The 15,233-nt window shown below is 40.6% G+C and overlaps 1 protein-coding gene and 1 long non-coding RNA gene across 4 annotated transcripts; one reads left to right on the forward strand and one right to left on the reverse strand.

Moving 5' to 3' along the window:
• Positions 1-45: 45 nt before the first annotated feature.
• Positions 46-10,186, reverse strand: LOC110509957. 3 transcript variants are annotated; one of them, XR_005040431.1, is made up of 6 exons: positions 9,727-10,186; positions 9,546-9,619; positions 1,856-1,989; positions 1,641-1,718; positions 1,410-1,490; positions 46-602 (listed from the first exon to the last, which is right to left on the reverse strand). It is a non-coding gene; the product is annotated as an uncharacterized LOC110509957 (long non-coding RNA). The 3 variants fall into 3 exon arrangements; XR_005040429.1 differs by lacking the exon at positions 46-602 and having other exon boundaries at positions 870-1,490; XR_005040430.1 differs by lacking the exon at positions 46-602 and having other exon boundaries at positions 870-1,490; positions 1,856-1,969; positions 9,546-10,186.
• LOC110509955 (4F2 cell-surface antigen heavy chain) lies at positions 9,167-14,256 on the forward strand. The gene is made up of 9 exons (XM_021591192.2): positions 9,167-9,323; positions 10,186-10,429; positions 10,560-10,750; positions 11,762-11,935; positions 12,066-12,160; positions 12,269-12,405; positions 12,691-13,006; positions 13,147-13,209; positions 13,292-14,256. Exons 2-9 carry the CDS (start codon positions 10,212-10,214, stop codon positions 13,637-13,639), a joined length of 1,542 nt encoding a protein of 513 aa, XP_021446867.2. The 5' UTR covers positions 9,167-9,323; positions 10,186-10,211; the 3' UTR covers positions 13,640-14,256.
• Positions 14,257-15,233: the final 977 nt, after the last annotated feature.

Below are 15,233 nucleotides of genomic sequence, written 5' to 3' on the forward strand. Positions count from 1 at the left end.
GCAGGTAGTCACACTGAAATATTATGTTATATTGTCACATACAATGTGTTATGCACAAATTACTTGTTGGCTTCCCTTATGGAGACATAGATGTAAAACAATATATGTTATTTTGTGGTTCAGAAAGTGCCTGAATGGTGAAAATGTGTTGCCTGTTGTTGATAGCACTGCAGGTGAGAGATAAGCTCCCTGGTAAGCCACTTGCAGTTGTCTCAGGGGCCGATGAATCAGACTGATGCTGCCACCATGAACATTTCAGTCTTTATTAACATTTACAGGAGGGTGGCTAATATCTTATCAAGTGGTTTTAAGATAGTGTTGATTCACCAGGGTACACCTCAGTGCAAATCCATGTCAGATGTTTTATGCTCTGCTTGGTGTTAATTCCAGACTAGTATGCGTTTTGTGCCCCATTTGTCCTGTAATATTTCACTTTTCACTTTCCCCCAGTCCATAAAATGTCTCAGGAGCAGGTGGATTCTGTTGTGAGGAACATGGAGATCCTGTTGGTGGAGGCAGCACAGCTTAGGACCCCATGCAAGGCGCAGAGCACCCAGCTGGCCCTGGTGAGGTCACCTCAGCTCAGGGAGGAGGGCCAGGGCCTGTAGATAGAAGCAGCACAGCTAGACATATCCAACATACGCAGGCAGCTGGAGCAGCTCCTGGACACCAAGGCCCCATTGAAACAAAAGAAAGACAAGCTCGCAAACTCAGCAAGCAATTAGTAAAGATGGAGAGAAAGAGAGTGCTTGAAGAAAAGGGCAGAGAGGAGAGGGATAGATGGATGGTGAGAGGAGGCAAAGAATTATGAAGTGGTTGGGACTGAAGACTGTAGTTAATGCCATTTTATAAAGGTTGTGATGGATTGATTTTTTTTCTCATAAAATGTAAAATTGTAACTCATTCAATACTAGAAAATAACTAGTAATAATCTGTACTTAATTAATAATAATCAAATAAAGATTAAGACAATTTTTTAAAAATGTGTGTGTATATATATATATATTTATATATATATATATATGTAGAATATACACTTCACGGGAAATGTTTTGTCTTTCACAGACGTACATATCAGTACAGTATAATTTGAACAGATCATCCTATATATCAGGAAGGGACTGAATTGTGTAACTAATTGATTTAAGTATACAAAAATGGAAGAGGTTACTTCCAAAGTTAATTGTATTTCCCACTATTCCATAGTGAAAACATGTTGTAGTTAGGTTGCCCCATTGATGACCGAAACATCCTGTTTTACAAGCCCCTGTTATTTGATCTTGGGCCAATAGTAGGTTCTTGCATGCAGGGAACTAGATCCAAAGACACATAATGGCACCCATCGGGCTATAGGTTAGGTCAGTGGGGTCAGACAGGTCGGTGGAAGAAGGGTTCTGTTTCAGACGTACTCCATTCTGACCCTGACGTTTCTGGACAAACACCACCGCCACGATCAGCACCCAGAAGAAGAAGTTCACCCACACAGACTTCTGGGAAAGACAAAGAAATAGAGGACAGATGAAGAATACAATATGGCTTTAAATAAAAATGTCAATACAAAGGCTATAAAAAAGTATCTGGTCTAATAAGGCAACAGCGTTTTGATGTGTCATCATGATATGGATAGTGTCAGGGCAGACCTCTGCATTATTCACGCCTGTGTAGAACTGATTCCCATCGTAGGGACTGACTCAGGTTTTATGGTCTGCTCATCACAACTGAAATTAAAGAACTCCTCCAGATATAAAAGAACAGCATAAACTATTTCCCATTTCATATACAGTATGAGAGACAAGAGGGCACTGAGCACAGAGGTGATATGGGAGAAGATGGGAAAACAAGGCAGCCATCTCACCTGGTTATGGAGGGCACGTTTTGAAGGGCAGACAGAAAGAGGCGGTCCCTGACACTGCCAGTAAGAACAATATCTTCACACACCCGCCCAGAGTAACATTCAGCCAGTCTTTCCCTGGGGGTGCAGAATGGGAGCTAGGTAAAGAAATACAGTCAAAATCAAATCAACAACAAACAAATCATTTCTGTTGATGCCACACTATTTGGGCATGGAAATAATCGATATTATTGACACATCTGCTGGGCCATACAGTTGAACCTCTCACTTCTTGACCTTCTCTTCCACACAGCTGGTGTAGAACCAGTAGATGGCCACAGATACAGAGATGGCTTACACCAAGTAGCGGAGGGAGGGATGGCTGGGGCTCTCCCGAACCAGGCTAAATGTGTTGTACTCAACAGTCCCATAAAGAATGCACTGGCCTATAAAGTGGCCCTGAATGACATACACATTTTACAGATGCATTCAGTAAAACTATATAGTTTATTCAACAGTATGCAATTGAAATAATTGTATGCATGTTCCACAACCTAAAGCTACATAGTCTGTCACACACGGGCCTCACTGTCTCCTGGCCTGGATAGGGAGCCTAATTCAACTTAAATGAAATGCTTTAGAAATTCCATTCATGTGCACAAATGAACAGTTATATTATTTTAGGACATTAGATGATTGATTATCTTATGGTGCCACTGGGCCATGTGACAACAGGAAGATCTATGAATGTAGAACACATTTTTCTCAACACATTTAATTTAAAACAGGCATTGTCATCTGTATGGAAATGGTAGCCTAATCTATTGCACTGTCAATGGTGCATTTAGGTGAAGTCAACTAAGACATCAAAATAATGTATTCCCTGAATTAAAAAGTCACATGATGATCTCTACTAATTTAATTGATATTCTCATTATTAGCTCCTATGGTTAGTCCCCATGTTTTTGAGAAAAAAAAGCAGGAAAATACAACATAATACTGTCTGGGAGAGAAGTTATTGAAAATCTGATAAAATCTTACTAAACTATTGGATGTAGCACCCAAAAAGTTAAACCCATTGTTGAGAGGGCGATAAATATTCAGTAGTCTCAATACCCAGCAGCTGTCCACTAGTAGCCTTGTGTCCATTTGAGAGTGAAAGTAGTGTGACAGGCTACGGTTGCAGTCGGAAGTTTACATACACCTTAGCCAAATACATTTAAACTCAGTTTTGGATAAATAATGTTCTTTATTTCATCACATTCCCAGTGGGTCAGAAGCTTACATACACTCAATTAGTATTTGGTTGCCTTTAAATTGTTTAACTTGTGTCAAACGTTTCAGGTAGCCTTCCACAAGCTTCCCACAATAAGTTGGGTGAATTTTGGCCCATTCCTCCTGACAGAGCTGGTGTAACTGAGTCAGGTTTGTAGGCTTCCCTGCTCGCACACGCTTTTTCAGTTCTGCCCACAAATGTTCTATAGGATTGAGGTCAGGGATTTGTGCTAGCCACTCCAATACCTTGACGTTGTTGTCCTTAAGCCATTTTGCCACAACTTTGAAAGTATGCTTGGGGTCATTGTCCCCTTGGAAGACCCAAGCTTTAACTTCCTGACTGATATCTTGAGATGTTGCTTCAATATATACACATAATTTTCCTTCCTCATCAGCCATCTATTTTGTGAAGTGCACCAGTCCCTCCTGCAGCATAGCACCCCCCACAACATGCTGCCACCCCGGTGCTTCACGGTTGGGATGGTGTTCTTTTGGCTTGCAAGCCTTTTTCCTCCAACATAATGATGGTCAAACAGTTCTATTTTTGTTTCCTCAGACCAGAGGACATTTCTTCAAAAAGTATGATCTTTGTCCCCATGTGCAGTTGCAAAACGTAGTTCTGCTTTTTTATGGTGGTTTTGGAGCAGTGGCTTCTTCCTTGCTGAGCGGCCTTTCAGGTTATGTCGATATAGGACTTGTTTTACTGTGGATATAGATACTTTTGTACCTGTTTCCTCCAGCATCTTCACAAGGTCCTTTGCTGTTTTTCTGGGATTGATTTACACTTTTCACACCAAAGTGTGTTCATCTCTAGAAGACAGAGCGCTTCTCCTTCCTGAGCGGTATGATGGCTGCGTTGGGTACTATTGTTTGTACAGATGAACATGGAACCTTCAGGCGTTTGGAAATTGCTCCCAAGGATGAACCAGATTTGTGGAGGTCTACAAATATTTTTCTGAGGTCTTGGCTGATTTTCTTTTGATTGTCCCATGATGTTAATCAGAGGCATTGAGTTTGAAGTTAGGCTTTGAAATACATCCACAGGTACACCTCCAATTGACTCAAATTATGTCAATTAGCCTATCAGGAGCTTCTAAAGCCATTACATAATTTTCTGGAATTTTACAAGCTGTTTTTAGGCACAGTCAACTTAGTGTATGTAAACTTCTGACCCACTGGAATTGTGATACAGTGAATTATATGTGAAATAGTCTGTCTGTAAACAATTGTTGGAAAAGTTACTTGTGTCATTCACAAAGTAGATGTCCTAACCGACTTGCCAAAACTATAGTTTGTTAACAATACATTTGTGGAGTGGTTGAAAAAACAGTTTTAATGACTCCAACCTAAGTGTATGTAAACTTCTGACTTCAACTGTATGAATGTGGAAATGTTTCCAATATTTTATATTGCTCAGTTATAATGGGATAAAAAAAAAAATGCTATCAAGGTGGTTCATAAGTGTTCTCAAGTTTAAAATGTCCCATATGCAGTTGAAAGATCAGACTTTTCAATCATGAATGCGTTCATACTTGGGTCATTGTCAGTGAGTCAGCAAACGTTATTCCACAGATGAAACATTCTGCGTAAAGTACGAGCTACAAAACGAGCTGCCTTGGCAACGCCATCACGAACCTCTGCAAACCCATCCTATGATACCCATCAAGGACACCCTAGCACCCGGATAATGCACTCCATTCCAAGCTTGTTTAACTTTTACAATGGAATGCCAACTTTTTTTTGCAAAAATGTACCCATTAACACATTTTTTAAAATTGTAAACCTCAATTGAATATATGACCAAGGAATGCAATGCATTTACTATAATTGGTTGATTGTAAGATTGGAATGGAATACTTACATTGGGCCTCTATGTGAGACAAAATAAATGGCCACATAAGGGCGCTGTGTAACATGTAACCATATAACCAGAGCCCTGAATTGGCCTGTTAACCCATCCACACAAACCAGTAGGTCTGTGCACTACTCCATTACACTGATGATGGCACATGCACCCTTATTTGAATCACTTGATTTCTATCACATGATTGAGATTATGACAGTGGTGGAAAAGTACTCTATTGTCATACTTGAGTAAAAGTAAACATACCTTAATAGAAAATGACTCAATTAGAAGGAAAAGTCACCCAGTAAAATACTACTACTATTTTAATTATAACTACTAAAAGTAAAAGTATAAATCCTTTCAAATTCCTTATATTAAGCAAACCAGACTGCACAATGTTCTTGTTTTTTGTTGTTGCCTGGGGCACACCAACACTCAGACATAATTTACTAACTTAGCATTTTAGTTTAGTGAGTCCACCAGATCAGAGGCCGTAGGGATGACCGGGGATGTTCCCTTGATAAGTGTGTGAATTGGACCATTTTCCTGTCCTGCTAAGCATTCAACATATAAGGAGTACTTTTGGGTGTCAGGGAAAATGTTTTAAAGAAAAATTACATTATTTTATTTTGAAATGTAATGAAGTAAAAGTAAAAAGTTGTCAAAAATATAAATAGTAAAGTAAAGTACAGATACTTGAAAGTATTTTTACTAAAGTACTTTACACCACTGGGTTTTTATTATTCCTAGACCCAGCTCTCCAACTAGTACATTAACAAATCTAATCTTCTCAGTAATCAGCATAGCTTCCCTCTAACCCTAATCCAGTTTAGAATTCCATGCACAGAAATGCAAAGCCAACTTTTTGGATCCTGTATTATTCTCCTCTGAGACTGAAAACTGTGTGTGTGCAGACGCTTAATTTTATCTCCACTCTTACTGACAGTTGTGGCTGCTTCACATGATGTATTGTTGTCTCTACGTTCTTGCCCTTTGTGCTGTTGTCTGTGCCCAATAATGTTTGTACCATGTTTTGTGCTGCTACCATGTTGTGCTGCTGCCATGTTGTGTTGCTACCATGTTGTTGTCTTATTGTGTTTATACCATGCTGTGTTGCTATGTTGTTGTCTTGGGTCTCTCTTTATGTTGTGTTTTGGTGTCTCGTCGTGATGTGTGTTTTGTCCTATATTCTTATTTTATTTTTCATCCCCGTAGGAGGCCTTTCGGTAGGCCGTCATTGTAAATAAGAATTTGTTCTTAACCGACTTGCCTAGTTAAATAAAGGTTCAATAAAAAGTAATGTCAGTAGTGGTCTTACTCTGGCCGTTTGTGATTAAAGTAGTGTAAAGAACAAGTGTTCCTAAGTGATAACAGAACATTTAACAGCAGATGTTTTTTTTATGCTGATTTGCTAAACGTAGTTACTGTTTAACTATTGTTTTAAGCTATTCATTTTAATCCCAATAATGTTTTCTTCAAATAAAATTGTATAAATACACCTTGACTTGACATACAAATGTTCTGGTTTACACAATGTAGCCTGAACCTGAGACCTGGAGGTGGATGTCTCAGGAATGTAATATCCTCTGTGCAGCACGATGATGAAAGGAACAAATAACAGGAGGTCAATAGTTATGAAATGGGCAGACGGGAAACGTCTGGCTTAAAGCCAGATAAATTTGTGTCTGACTGTAATATCAAACCACTAATTCACCAGGTTGAGCAATCTGCTTGAATCAGATAAGTAAATGTTTTCTGAAATGTTTGATTCAGTGGGGTTTTGCTGTTTGTGAATTTGTGCATTCTGTAACCTTTCGCAGTCCTGTCAAGCTGGATAAGTGCAGGTTAAGCTGACTCAAAAAAAGATTTTAGCTTAACAGAGAACCATCATACTTAATCCAAAGCCTTTAACACTGCTCTTGATTTGATCACAGTGTACTTCCATTAAATGCAATTACTGATCTGACCAATCATCACAGTCCTTTGATGAAGGATTAATTGCAACTCTTGCGTAGAAGATTGTAGGCCTTGTCAGGAAAACATGTTGATCTTCCATTCTACAACGTGTTTTTCAGGGAGGGCCTAAGGACACAATGTGCTCCACTGTGTTTACATGATACCGGACACACCTCAGCCTCTGACCTCCAGAGGGAGGGACATGGACTGTATTTTGTTTAGTGTTTTCCTGTATTGTATGTATGTATTGTTATTTTACTGCTGCTCTTTAATTATTTGTTTCTTTTATTTCTTATTTTTTGACTTATCTATTTTTTTACTTAACACATATGTTTCTTACAACTGCATTGTTGGTTAAGGGCTTGTAAGTAAGCATTTCACTGTAAGGTCTACTACATCTGTTGTATTCGGCGCATGTGACAAATACAATTCAATTTTATTTGAACTAGGCCTATAATCTAAAGAATGTGGCCTGGCAGACATTTTAGATGCATTACAGCAAGTATGGTTACCTGGCTCCTGTGTGGCGCAGAGGTCTAAAGCACTACATCTCAGTGCTAGAGGCATCACTACAGACCCTGGTTCGATCCCAGGCTGTATCACAACCGGCCGTGAGGGCGGCGCACAATTTGTCCAGCGTCGTCCAGGTTAGGGGGGGGGGCAGTCACAGTCATTTGTTCTTAACTGACTTGCCTTGTTAAATAAAATAAAAACACTATATATACACTATGTGGCCCCTCTTCAACACGTTCCACGTGCAAAATAAGTCAAAGCACTTTTTGAAAGGTGTTTACATACTTAATGATAGTCCTTGATTAGCCCACCTCTAACTCTAACCTCCAACTAGTATACAACATTAGTGCTGTTATGGGGTCAGGAATATACAGGGGTTTATAACACAGTTGGCATTGATCCAATGGGACAAAAAGGCTCTTGAACAGTTTCTACCCCAAAGCCATTAGACTGCTGAACATGTCATTAAAAGGCTACCCGGACTTTCTGCTTTTCACCCCCTACCTACATGTACATAGCACTTTGATCAATCACCTAACCAAACCTCCATGTACATATGACCTAAATCAATCACCGCAACTACCTCATACCCCAGTACACTGACTTGGTACCGGTGCTCCTTGTATATAGCCTCGTTATTGTTTTGATCCAAGACCGATCTGTTAGTGATCATCATGTCTAAGGTTGTTTTGATTTGAATCAAGATTGCCCCATGGCTATACTCTACCATACTGCAAATGGAGATAGGTCAAAAGCTCCATACAACCTCTGCCTACAACAGTTTCACTGCATTATCAGAGGATATATTCTGCTGAATAGTGATGTCTGTAATCTTGGGAGATAACAAGACATGACTCTTATCACTGCAGAGTCTGTGAGGGGATTACAAGATGAGAATGTGTCTTGTAGATTGGACAGAACTGTGTCAACATAGAACAATATGCAGAAACTTGATCATTAACGATATAATTTCCATACATTGGCCCATAATTAATTCAAGTGGTGTTTTCTTCATCTCTTCTTTGTCTTAAAAATAGATGTTGTAATCAAGATTGTTTTTAAGTTATTCTAGTCATTGCATTGATTGGTGGATGCAAATCAATACAAAGAAATATTCCCTGAATTATCTTGAGAATAACACAAACATGTCCAAGGAGTCTGGAGTCCAAAAAAACAAAGAGGGGTTATGAACACAGGAGATTTTTGCAGCAATTTAGGAAATACATTTTCTAGGTCAACGGTTGTGGGCTATTTAATCAGATATTTTAGACTTTTGGAATAATATATCCAATTGGCAATATCTACTTTGGAACACAATCTTATATTTTCTAGAAACTATCATTTCTGTATTTTGCAGATGTTTTAGCAGGATGGATGGAAATCCTAGACAATATCACATAAATAGAATGAGTTTTATTATAGAGGAGATCACACTGCCTATAATATTTTTCCCTATTTGTAAGTCCTGTCCTCTGTTTTTCTAGACTAAAGCACAGATATATCTATTTCCAGTTAGTTGTTTGTGACATTTCTTGCCAACTCATGAAAACATGAGAGGGATGCATGTCTGGCAGATGGCGGACCCTTAAGGTGGACTTTCTTTATCAAACGCAAACATTTGAATTCCCAAACCATGAAATGCAAGTCATCTTTAACTCTCAATAGAATACACTTGCAAAGTTAACGAATTTGTGTTAACGTGATCAAACTCATCATAATTGATCAATCTGCAAGTTGCGATGTTGGCCCTTCCTTAAAACTGGGCGGTTGGGAGGCTACTGACGCCTACAGTGCTATATAAAGAGCGCATTTCTGCGGCCGTGGATAAACCATTTTTCTCAGCATTAAGGTTAACCTGAAGGCGAATTAAAAACTATTTACGCGACCAGTTATCTTCACCAGGTAAGAATGGATTGCTTATTACGTTCATGCAGGTGAATATCTCAAATTGCGGGTGTTTTCATTAGCCATATCCTACACAGATACTATCTGTAATCATTAGACTGTTCAGTGACTGAACTTCAGTCCCTATTTCAACTGTTTGTACCCCACTAAAATTACTGAAAGTGTCGTTACATTTAACTAATCTGGTGACAATTTAGAAAATAGTTTATGGGATATTACCGTTTCTGTTTTCAGTTTGTGGTGTGCCTTAGCCCTTAGTCTGGTGCCTTCACTAGAATAAAACTGGACCAATCCTGTTAACGCACACGAGATTAGTTAGGCCTACAAGCCTGCCATATGCTACAGTGTCGTCTACTGTAAAAATCAAACCAACGAACCATTGAATTAAGACGTTACTTACATTCGGTATCTAATGAAATTGTTTAGGTAGGTGGCAATTGCTTTAACATTTAGCCCTCATATGCTCAATCCAAGCGATGTGAATGTAACCCCTTTCGCCACCCTGGCTCAGAGACCAGATATATTAGCCCATTTCTGTCAAATATATAACATCGTAATTTACATATTTGCCCGCTTGGTCCTTGTTTAAAATTGAAGGGTGATGCAATGCTTCATCAAATTGCAATTGTATTAGACCATCGTTTGCGCATGTGCGTGACAGCTGTGTTCGAGAGCGTCAAACACGTGATGTTTCATGGGTAAATTATGACTGACTGAAACAAAATGTTGAGTAGTTATTTAGGATGAAAAGTGATTTGTAGAGCAGTCAGTCTCAATTTACCTTTAAAGTCGTTGGCAGTGTCGAGCGCGGCCACAGACACTACTTACTCAGCAACACTCATCTTTCTTTTTTATAAAGAAAATCTCAATTGAACCAACGTCACAATGAGTAAGGACACCGAGGTAGACATGAAGGATGTGGAGCTCAATGATATGGACCAGGAGAAGCAGCCGATGACGGGCGGGGTAGCGAACGGGGATGCTGGTTCTCCCACCTGCACGGAGAAGAACGGCAGCGTTAACGTGAAAATCCCCGAGGAGACCGAGACTAAATTTACCGGTTTATCCAAAGAGGAACTCCTCAGAGTCGCTGGAACACCAGGGTAAAACTATTAATTAAGATGTATGCAATAGACTAGCTTATTAAAAAATAGCTAATGGTTGTTCGCAATGTAAACATTTAGAGTATAATATTGCATTACTAAATAATCTTGGTCCCTTCATCACCTAAAGGTGGGTCCGGACAAGATGGGCCCTTCTGATTCTGTTCTGGCTGGGCTGGCTGGGGATGCTGGCTGGAGCTGTGGCCATCATTGTTCAAGCACCTCGCTGCAAAGACATTCCTGCCATGAACTGGTGGAATTATGGACCTCTGTACCAAATTGGAAATGTGCAAGCTTTCAGCGAGTCCCAGAATCTAAAGGGTAAGAGCCCCTGAAAGGGTTAGTGATGAAACCCAGTATGTTTCACCATGTGAAACTCACTAGTAGGTCACAGACAGTTCATATAATGTTGTTTGACTACATTGAACCACATAGTTACCCCACCCAATTGCAACTTGTAGCATTTATTGTTTGAACACGTTTACTACTTCCTTGACTCCGCTCCAGGGGATTGGGGGGGGGCTCTTTAAGCGTCCTACTGAACCAGCAGAATCCTCCCCCCTACACCCTAAGCTGACTGGTTTGGCATGTTTCTTGATTGGGGGGTATTAAGGTGTCTTCATGCTTCAGTTCGGTGGGCCGAAGTCTAACGAGTGTGCTCGCCTACTACCGAGCACACTCTTAGTAGGTGAGTGTGCTCGCTTTAAAAACTAGAAGTGCCAATCGTTCTATTTGAGAAGGCGTTGCCAGTATACCGTTCCTCAACATAGTCAGAATTAATCTAAGATATCTCAAGAAATCTGTCATTAATTTTGACATTTTTGCAGAGAGCTTAGTTGTGCAATTTGACCTATAACCAAGATTGGTGCAGTATTTCTCAATGGAGAAAATGTGCATTAAAACAAGTTCTCTCATTGGACTATAGACTTTATTGAAGAATCCCTACAGTTGCCCAATCATGGGTGTAGACTTGGGCTCCCAAACTTAGGCTGGCCTTGAAGAAAAAAAGTGTAGCCGAAAAAACCCTTAATGACGTCCAAATCGTCATAATATATACACACTCTTCCGAACTGTTTTGGCCGGGAAGCATGTGGACACCTTTAGTCATATTCCAAGAACTGGACTACATGATGGCTGTCTGAAACAACTTGTTTTTGTTTGTGGGAGCGCAGCTACAACGCCAGTGGGTGGTTACACACTGAGAATGAACAGATTGTTTAACAAAGGATTTCAAGGATAAACGTTTATATTTTTGTAATCCAGATGTTGTACATTCAATAAAGAAACAGATGTATGGCCACTTTCAGTAAGCAGTTTTCTACTGTGTAACAGGTGTGGAGGACAAGATTGACCGTCTGAGCCAGCTGAAGGTTAAAGGTCTGGTCATTGGGCCCATCCATGTTGCCCCCTTAGACAACCTTGTGAGCCTGAACTTTGAGGAGATCTCCTCTGACGTTGGCAATCTGGAACAGTTCAAAAGCCTCATTATAGCTGCACACAAGAAGAGTGAGTGTAGCCCACTTTTTTTTATTTTGTCTCTTCATTTGATGTCCTTTCAATTGTAGTCTCTTGAAACTACTCATTGGTTTGGCAGTGGTCTGTGGTTCAGATGGATTAACACTCTTCCCTCTGACAGGCATCGATGTGATCCTGGATCTGACTCCCTACTATCTGGGAAGTGGACCATGGTTCACTAATGTTAGTGTCACAAATGTTGCTGAGAGACTCAAGGTAATAATTTGTAGTGTCTCTTCTCAGTGAACTCATTAAATCTACTCCGTCAGTCCCAATTGAATGTGAGTTCATCAATCTAATGTGTGAACGGTCTTTCCTCCCCAGTCTGCCCTGGTGTTCTGGCTGAACCAAGGTGTGGATGGGATCCAGCTGTCTGGTGTAGAGCGTGTGTCCAGTGTAGTTCCGTCTCTTTGGGCTGACATTCGAGCCATTGTCCAGAATGGGACTGAGGGAAAGAGAAGGTGAGCACATGTCCACAATTATGTACATCACTCCCTTAGAACTCAACTGGACATCTCAGTAAGTTGTTATGCTTTGGAGCCACCTCGTGGTTTAATGATGGTATTGTTTCGTCACATTTTCATCCTCTACAAAATGGCTATTGGCTAACTTGTGGTGTAAGCTGCACTGACTGCTACTTAAAGAGCTGATACTGTATCTTGCTTCTATTATAATGGGTACATTAGGTGTGTGTGTGTGTGTGTGTGTAACATTAATTCCTTTCCTAATGTTGTCTTTCTGCTCAGGATTCTGATTGGAGTGACTGAGAAGACCTCTGCTGTTGGAGTTTCTGAACTGCTTAACTCCACTGGGGTGGACCTACTCCTATCCGGGGCCCTCAGGTCTAAGAGCATGACCGCTACGGATCGTGCGCAGACTGTCCAGCAGCTGCTCTCTTCTCACAACCAGACCCAGCTGGCCTGGAACATTGGGGACAGGAAGGCGGGACACCTGGCCACACTGGTGGGCCCAGACATGGTGAACTTCAACCAGATGCTCCTGCTCACACTGCCCGGAACCCCAGTGTTCAACTATGGGGATGAGATTGCCCTGGCTGATGTGGTGAGCAGGGATTTTCCATAACTAATGTATCATAAAACAAATGGCAGCTTTAGCCTTGGAGAGATTCACACTTTAAAAAATAAATAAAAGCTTGTCTATTTGTATGGGTACCAAATGTATTGATTGTCTTTCTATAACAGGATACAAAGTCCCCTAAGATGCTGTGGGATCCACTCGAAGATGAGACAAATGGAACTGCTAAGGTAAATAGGCTGCTAATGATAATATTAATTAAACTGTTAGAAAGGCAAAGCAATTCAAATATTTTATTCCTGCCACCCTCAGGAGGAGAAAGAACAGAGGCTCTCCTGCCGTTCTTTCTTCAAGACTCTGAGTGAACTGCGTGGAAAAGAGCGTTCCCTGCAGCATGGGGACTACATTCCCCTCTTCAATTCAACCTCTGCCCTTGCTTACCTCCGCCAGTGGGACCAGAGTGGGCGCTATGTCGCTGCCTTCAACTGGGGCAGCGACGCAGTGACCCTTCAGCTGTCCCACCCTGACCTGCCTGCTCGGGCTGTGGTCCAGGTGAGCACAGACCAGGTCAACCTGGCCCCCGACAGTACTGTTGCACTCTCTGCGTTGGAGCTAGGCCCAGGCCAGGCTGTCCTGCTACAGTTCCCCTACATAGCCTAGAAAGAGGAGAGATCCCTGCACCATCTGTGTGGGCACTGATAAAGTAGTCGTCACTTATTTGATAAATGATAAAGTAGTCGTCACTTTTTTTTGTATTTACATTTTCTAGGGAATTCTGTTACTTTAATGGGAAAAAAGTCTGAGTCATTCAAATAGCCATAGCATTTTAGCATGCACTCATCAATATATTTTACTTGAACTCCTAGGACATAAACTGCTGTGAATTAGTCCTGTATTCTAGAATACGGTGTTGGTCAGACCTACAAACACCTGTACACATCGCAAGCACCAGTCAACACTTCTGCAACTATCTGTCTTTCTTGCTGTTACTGAAAATACATTCCAGACCATGAAATGCAATGCTTGAATTTATCATTTTAAAAATGTGTTTTATTGGCTTTTTTTTTAAGTTGTCTTTTCAGGCCATGGTTGGCCCCTTACTGAAATGTTATAAATGTTTCTTACCTGTTTCAAGAATGATCAATTATCTGATGTTGATTGCTTTGGCAGCAGAAGGTGTAAAACACATGAAAGGTGGAGGGGCTTAAACTCTTTCCTCCTATTAAATTGGCATGATATAAAATGAGGGGGAAATAAACAACTGAATACAACCTTTACTAGTCTGTTTTTATTTAGGCTAGCGTGTGCTTCCAATGGTGTGGGGAAATCTAAACCTGAGGTTAAACATTAAAGCTAGCCCTCTGCACTCGAACATCTCTTATTGGTATCAGGTGGCCCTTAAAGGCCTACATTTAAACAGGGTGCATGCAGGGAGCTCGGTCTCACCTGACAATTTTGACACTACTTAAGAATGTTTCTACCAATGCTGCTTTTGACAGACAGTGACTGCTCCTGTTTGCACCCACAGAAGTTGGTCAAGCGCTAGTGATTGAGTACTGAACTACTATATAAGCATTTGAGTGTTAATCTATAATAAAAATGCATACTTGTTGATTAGCTGGGACTGGGGGGGGGGTGCAATCAATTATGTACACGCCATTGGCCTAGTTTCTATTAGAAAGGGGGGGAAAGATTAGCCTTTGTGCACTCTTCATGAAATGGTTCTAAATGTAGCTGCTTGACACTGTTCACAAGGTCCCAAAACCCTACACTATATACTAGTGTGGTTTGTGTATAAACTACTAAACCTCTCTCAAACACTCAGACATGGCAAACGATCCCTTACTTGGGTTTTAATGGTGCACACTGTTAGAATACTGAAGCATGTTTAGGGGAGAATGCATCAGTCTGATGACTGAGGGGTATGAAAATGGAGCCTCGTTACTAACACCAGATCTGCTGAACAAAATGTCCAGCAGAGATGAGAAGACCTTGATGCTGAAAGCAACAATGGATTCTTAAAATTATTTTTTTTATGAAGGCTTTTTCTTCCTGTCTGATTTTCTGTCAGGTAGTCCTGAGGGTGCTAGCATTCAACCTTGATGTAGTGCTCTCCTTGAGATGTTCTTGTCTGTTTTCTATTATGTCATTTGTGTGGACTCTAGGAAGAGTAGCTGCTTCTCACTACAGCTAATGGAGATTCTAAAATACCAATACCTTCCAGGAATTGCAATGGGGTGTATAGCTCTTATCT

The sequence above is a fragment of the Oncorhynchus mykiss genome, chromosome Y (assembly GCF_013265735.2).
Source record: "Oncorhynchus mykiss isolate Arlee chromosome Y, USDA_OmykA_1.1, whole genome shotgun sequence".
In the NCBI taxonomy this organism is placed as follows: domain Eukaryota; kingdom Metazoa; phylum Chordata; class Actinopteri; order Salmoniformes; family Salmonidae; genus Oncorhynchus; species Oncorhynchus mykiss.